Source organism: Perkinsus marinus (assembly GCF_000006405.1).
Source record: "Perkinsus marinus ATCC 50983 genomic scaffold scf_1104296958686, whole genome shotgun sequence".
Classification (NCBI taxonomy): Eukaryota; Perkinsozoa; order Perkinsida; family Perkinsidae; genus Perkinsus; species Perkinsus marinus.
Window position 1 is genome coordinate 157437 of NW_003206671.1, and position 6459 is coordinate 163895.

Genomic DNA, 6459 nt, shown 5'->3' on the forward strand with positions numbered 1-6459 from the left:
ATAAGAGGTCAGCGAAAAATTGAACGATGAGTAACCCACTCATCAATAGTATTGACTACTGACGACCTGACCCCATATACTCTCGTGAACTCTACCTCATTGAGAAATCCCTACAAGCGGCCAGCAATACCTTCAAATTGGTGACCGATCCCTGCGGGGGGAGCTTCTTGTGCTCATCGCTGCTCCTCCGCGAAGAATTCCTACTGCTAACGCGGCTCGGGACGTTCTTCCGAGTAGCACCGTTACCCTGAATTCGCGCTCGCTAACGCACTTCATCGGGGAAGAACAAAAGGCGCCGAGTTGCGAGGACAAGATCTTATCAACAGCGCCATCCTACCGGTACAGTCAGCGTTACGGTGGATTTGCGGCAGTCGCGCGAGGCCTTATCCGGATCCAATGTCGTTACACACGCGCTACCATAAAACCTGATAATATCAAAAGTCGACAGATGCTGCAACTCCAGGACGTACTCGTGATTGGTCCTGACGAACTCCATCATAGTGTCGGCTGTGAACTCCAGACTCTTGTTACCATCACCGTGCATACCCGTGGTGAGATTATGCTGGCAACATTTTCCAATACGCAAGACTCAAGCGACGTGCTTACACTGGGAACTAGAAGAAGAGAGGCCGACTGGGCGTCCAGACGGAATATCCTGGCAAACTCAATCTGAAAGTAGCGGAGCTCCACAAGAGATCTCCAAATTCACCCACCCAGTTCCGCAGACGTGTTAAAGCCTCTCTCATAGAAAGTACCAACTTTCTCGCAGAAATCGCCTTATTCCGCATACGACGAGAATACTCCGCGGACAACAGACCAAAACGAAGTGCCTGCGAGAAGTAACCTCCGCGTTGTGTTACCGACTGGAGGCACCCACTGGATGCAGAGTGGCCGCCTTAACTCTAGCCTTCAGCTGCGCCAAGGCGACCCCCGCCATCATTTCCTCGTCTTGCGGCCCGAAAAAACTTTTCCTGGATATTCCGAGGCTCTTTATCCGTATAGACATCTTCTTCACACTAGGACGGGAAGTGCTATGTCGCAATGATTGCGATTGCGATAGATCAGAGTCACGAAAAGACACCTGACCAACAAAGTGATATTAAGGGCACGGGTACCCCCTTGATTAACTCGAGATCTTCGCCCAGCTTCGCTCCGTCGAACTGCAGGAGTCTCGGCCGGTTTCGGCGTGCTCAGAGTAACCCTCACCGACTTGCGCAGGGTAGGCGCGCTCGCAGAGATTCCCATGCTCGAACGACGACTCCCTGATGGACACCCTAGTGCACTCATCAAGTGCGGCTCGAGACCCCAGGACTCTCACGTCGATCGCGGACAGGCGTTCCCCGTTGGCTTCCCATCGAACGATTCTTCCCATAGGAAGCCGCATTCTGCCAAGCTTCAAACCAGTTTTCAATTTCATCTACGGGTGGGTCTCTCACGATGATTTCTGCCGCCTGAAATTACACGAAAGTCGAGCGGCTGTTTTTTTCGGTCGACCCGGTAAGGCTGTCCCATACCGAGTTGTTCTGGTAGAGCTCTGTGAGGTACTGACGCTCCGCCTCGATGAAAGCCGGTATCCACTGAGTGAGCAGTGTGGTCTGCTTATCTTCGTGAAACTGCCTCCACAGTCTTTGGAATCTTCTAATATTCCACAGCAATCGCTTCACGGCAAGACTGACATCACCAGAAGATCGAAACTGATTTTCGAAGAGTTTCCTCTCACTTCAGTTTTCCCGCGTGCGATGTCGTTACGAGGAAATTCCGCACCACTCCAGCTGCACGGGCCCTCCTTCGCATCCTCCACAGCGGTCTCAAAAACCTCACGCTGAAATAAACGAAGCTGACAGGAAGGGGCACGACAAGTGAAGTCGAGTCACCATGCATTCACAGCTAGTGTCCAACGTTTACGCGATGACTGAAATCGCGGAGTAGAAGACCTGATCCGTCCAACATAGATCGCAATCACGAAAACTCGCCTGCCAGTCGGAGGAAGAGAGTGGAGGACTCACCGCAGCTTGACATCGGTCGAGACGCTCTTCGACAGCACGTAGTTCCGCATCTTCAGAGCGCCGGACGCAACCGAGAGAAACTGAAAGGAATCGATTTTGGTAATACCTCACCGCTTCTAATTCCTAGTGACCTCGAGCCACTGCTTTTGACGAGATTTCAGCTGATCGTCCGGCTTGCGCGTGCGTGCGTCCAGGTGACCTGAAGACTCAAAGCACATAGTAGATGTCCCATCGGATAAATCAATGCCAAGTAGATTCCAAGGAAACATCACTCGAAAAATGTTCACAAGAAAGTGACCTAACGTCACGCAAGACTGAGCTGTTCTATGGGAGATACGTTCAATACTTCCGAAATTTTCTCCCTAGTCTGATCCGCCCTCGCCCTTTGAAGACACTACCAGCAGCAGAGGTCGATCCACCATAAACCTCAGCACTCCTACAGCGTCTCAGCCTGCGGTGCCCCTTCAGGTCGTCCCTGAGTACCACCACATGAATTTACGAGCCACGTAAAGACTCGATTCTAGAGCAATGCCATGCACGAACAGTATTACACTCTGTCGCACGCCACGAGCGACCCTTGTCGACTCAGGAGAGCCGATCGCATGCGGTTTTCTCGCTTCTCCACCATCCATCTAACCTGCCATAACACGAATGCGGTAAAGCAATTCGACGGCTTACTTGGCGTAATTTGTGAGCGGGAGACGATGCATGAAGTTGAGCCTGAAATATAGGACCATCATTACTGCTGGCTCATTGTATGGCTCGTAGAATGAGTAAAACATTCAAGTAATGTCCAGACGTTTTTCCCTGCGTAAAAACGTCGCACATCCCGAACCATGTTTATTGGAACGAGAGAATACAGATCCCTACCGTGCTCCGATTCTCACTGATGAAGTCCACCTCCGGTGACAGGAGCGACCCCACCGTCACCGATTCTCCTAAGCGGCGACTCTCAGACTGTGGACTGGTGGAGTCCGCTGAATTTGCTGGTGGTGGATCTCCCGGGGAAGGGGACGACCCAGATAGGCGAGCCAGCGCTGCATCCAGCCGACGCCGTATCGGTGTTCTGTTCATGCCCTGCGACACCCTATGCTTCCACTCCTCCATAATCTCTTTAGTCGACGACGAGCCGCTGGCGTTCAGCCGCACCTGATCAATCGAGACACTACCCACATCACTCGCCTTACAATGACATACACACTCTCGTTGCAGTGTGTTCACATCCACTAGGCCTGTGCTGCGCCAGGGTACACTCATGAGCGTAGCCTTACGGAGCGTCTTGTGTCGTCGGCTCATCTCGATCTGAGATCAGTGATAGAGCGATACACATCATGCATTTCTTACTTAGCAAGAACGCGAACTCTCGGATTCCCAATGCGATAATGCCAGTTTCGGAAATCTGACAGCAACATTTGGTTGGGGGCTTTTCATCAATCTCCTCGAACTCAACTATAGAAAGGAATCTTAGCATTCGTAGAGGCGGTTTTGAAATTCGAACGGAGTGAAATAAATCGACCTTATAAACCACGAGGGCCATCAAAAGCATCATATCACTCCACCCGATATGACCTAACCTACTGTTCGTCCCATAACCCTAACTTTCCTCCCCTCATCCAACTCGCCACTATTCTGCCGCCGCTGGAGGTGTTTGGACGTTCTTCGCGTAGTGGACGAAATCAGGGACTGGGCCGTCGTGGCACGGCTGGACGGACGCAGGTTGGGCATACCTGAGTGACGACCCAAGATGCAGCTCTAGAACAGCACCACCAGAACGATCTGTGAGTCTCCACGCACCCTCCAAATAGTACTTTTCGTAGCCTGTAGTTCTCCAGCCACAACTTCGCCTGTCACCAAATCCGGGAATGTCCCTTTCTTGAGACGGTCAATCTCCCGAGAAGCCTCCACGAAACCAACCTAAAGTCAACAATCTGTGAACAGCCGTGACTGGTGACGCCAGCTGATTCGGGAACTCCCATAGAGCTCCAACTCGACAACTACCTAAACAGTCCCTCCCACATGGAACTTCCACGAACCACAAAAAAAGAACTTAACGTCTCCCATAAGTATTCATATTCTACAACCACCCAACTTGGCATTTTTCGCGATTCATCCCCTATCACCTCACAGTCACGTTTTATCATTTTGTACGTGCGCGGCGTAAATGGTAGACGTTCTCGCCCATATGCGGTGTGGCGCGTCGGCTCTTGCTGCTCTCCTGTAGCAGGAGGATTAACGGCCATACAGTGACAACTGGCTACTTCCGTTATGCTCAACAAGAACCAGTTCATCCCACATTCATCGGCTCAACATGAAGGTTAGTAAATGAAACTGTTATATCCACTATATCGAGTGAAAATGGCAATCACATAAATCCACCACCAAAGGAGCCAAAGCCACCCAAGCCTCCGCCTCTAGGCCCTCCAAACCCCTTACCAGGTGGTGGAGGTCGGTTGAACCGCGGTGGCACCTCGTGGTCATAGTCGGGTTCTCCTGAAATGCGAGCAACATCGAGAAAAACACTTACACGATGAAGAACTGTGCTAATAGTGGGTGGTCTTATTGACGTTTGCCCATCTACTACTTCGTCACCTCATCGAAACTTACCGTCGAATCCAGCAGGGCCCATAGGATCCCATCGCGGCTGCAGACTGCCCGGACCATTCTGCGGCCCTCCACCCGTGAACATCGGATCCCTCGGGCCTACAAGGAGGCCTCCAGCACCTCCTGCCCCCGTGGTAGGATCTCTTATGATATTGGGCGGGTTGATGTAAGCGTAGGGCTGAAAAAGCAATCAATGGAATGACCACCTACACGCGTAACATCATCAAGTCCACCGCGAACTGGTGGAGTTATCTGATTATTACTCATCGTGCTGAAGTGCTCACGTCATAGCCATACCACAACAATATCACGAATGCTCTCATTAGAAATCACAAAGCTAGACTTCACAACTATATTCCGAAAGCACTGCATTTAGACTTTCCGGACCTCATATTACATTCTCTCCTTCAGGATTCGTACGACGATCTCGCGTCTCCTGACCTGCCTCATCCCTCCTAGTCCCCACCGAGGTCAGCGTCCGTGGCTCCAGCTTGGTGAGCATATCAACGACCTCCTCTCGCAGTGAGTTCAAATTACTCATATCAACAGCATCGACCTCTGCCCCACTGAGTGCTTCCTTCTCGTCCCCAGCCGCAATTTTGCACGCATGCACACTCACTTTACCCGAACTGGTCGGCACCATTTTCACTTCCAACTCTCGGACGATATTTCCACCCCGACGACAGTAGCGACCCGAGAAGACTTGAACTCCCTCCCGCAGCCACTCCATAGGAACGATCGACATCGCGATCTCGCCAGACGCTTGCCGTTCAACTCGAGCCTCCGCTGGACAATATCCGCTCTCTAGGATGCACAAATGGACCGCTATCGCTGTACGATTTGTCAGCGGTGCGGTATCCGGCAGCAATCTGAGACTCTGGGAAATTAGGTCACTCATAGTAAAGCAGCTCCCACAATAGGATTACTGACATGACGATGGAATAAGCTCCATTCTATACCATTCCAATTAGGATTCTATAAGCTCCATTGCGTTGTCATTCTAGAAAAAAGCGGCTGGGATTGTATGTGAACGGTAATCATGGTCAAGTTCTAATGCTCACAAGTGAGCTCAGAGATTTCACCCAGTGCCAATCATGCACACATGAAATACACTTCGACACGAGATGCCAGGTCCTCCAAATATGACCAATACTATCAACAACAGTCAGGCTACGCCCATGGTCGAGGCTGAGCGAATCCCACTAGAGCATGTGAACCACCCACATGGGGTCCTCCTGCTGCACGAAAGTCCACGGCGACTTGGATATGCAGAGCAACACTAAACTGCCCATCCAGATATTCATGATTTATCCCGCTCGTAGGGAGGTGATTTTTGGTATTCACGACGATGTTATGAACTCTACATAGAATATCTCATCGAAACCGCAGAGCCGACACGCAGGAAATACTCCCAAAAATGTCAATAATGTCATCAACCTACTGCTTTGCGACCGGGTACCTAGACAGAATGTGCACAGCCCTAATGACAGTCTACTCCGAATGAAACGAATCTCCCATGATATAGATATTTTCGAGAGCAATCGATACAGTGTGAATGATATAGATCGCCGAGATCTACATAATATGCTAACAGACCAAAAAATATGACGTATGCCCATACGGACAAACTATCAAAGTTGAGCGAGATATAACATCAAAGTGAATAGCAGTGACACAGTGACACGCATTTCGAGGGCGGATCCAAACCCAGCCCGCGCTGTACTGACCCCACAGTAGAGAGGAAAGGTAGAAAGTGGCCTGCCGTATTACTTCAAGCCCTTCCAGCCATTTGCTCTGTCATTTCGATACGACATCCATTTCAGTTGCCGTTTGCGAGGTAGCATAGACCGCC

The 6459-nt window shown here is 50.8% G+C and overlaps 2 protein-coding genes across 2 annotated transcripts in view; both read right to left on the reverse strand.

The window, feature by feature from the left end:
• The window catches only part of Pmar_PMAR028179 (hypothetical protein), a gene marked incomplete at both ends in the record, with an annotated part of 1343 nt that extends 406 nt beyond the window's left edge, over positions 1-937 (reverse strand). Inside the window, 6 exons of the mRNA XM_002774129.1 lie at positions 131-247; positions 338-425; positions 471-562; positions 607-669; positions 714-830; positions 878-937. Of these exons, the coding sequence (XP_002774175.1) occupies positions 131-247; positions 338-425; positions 471-562; positions 607-669; positions 714-830; positions 878-937 (537 nt within the window). The remainder of the gene's footprint in view (positions 1-130; positions 248-337; positions 426-470; positions 563-606; positions 670-713; positions 831-877) is intronic.
• Positions 938-4368: 3431 nt separating this feature from the next.
• Pmar_PMAR028180 (hypothetical protein) lies at positions 4369-5352 on the reverse strand (the record flags this gene model as incomplete). The annotated part of the gene is made up of 3 exons (XM_002774130.1): positions 4369-4496; positions 4611-4785; positions 5005-5352. The coding sequence occupies 3 exons, from the start codon at positions 5350-5352 to the stop codon at positions 4369-4371; spliced, it is 651 nt and encodes a 216-aa protein (XP_002774176.1).
• Positions 5353-6459: the final 1107 nt, after the last annotated feature.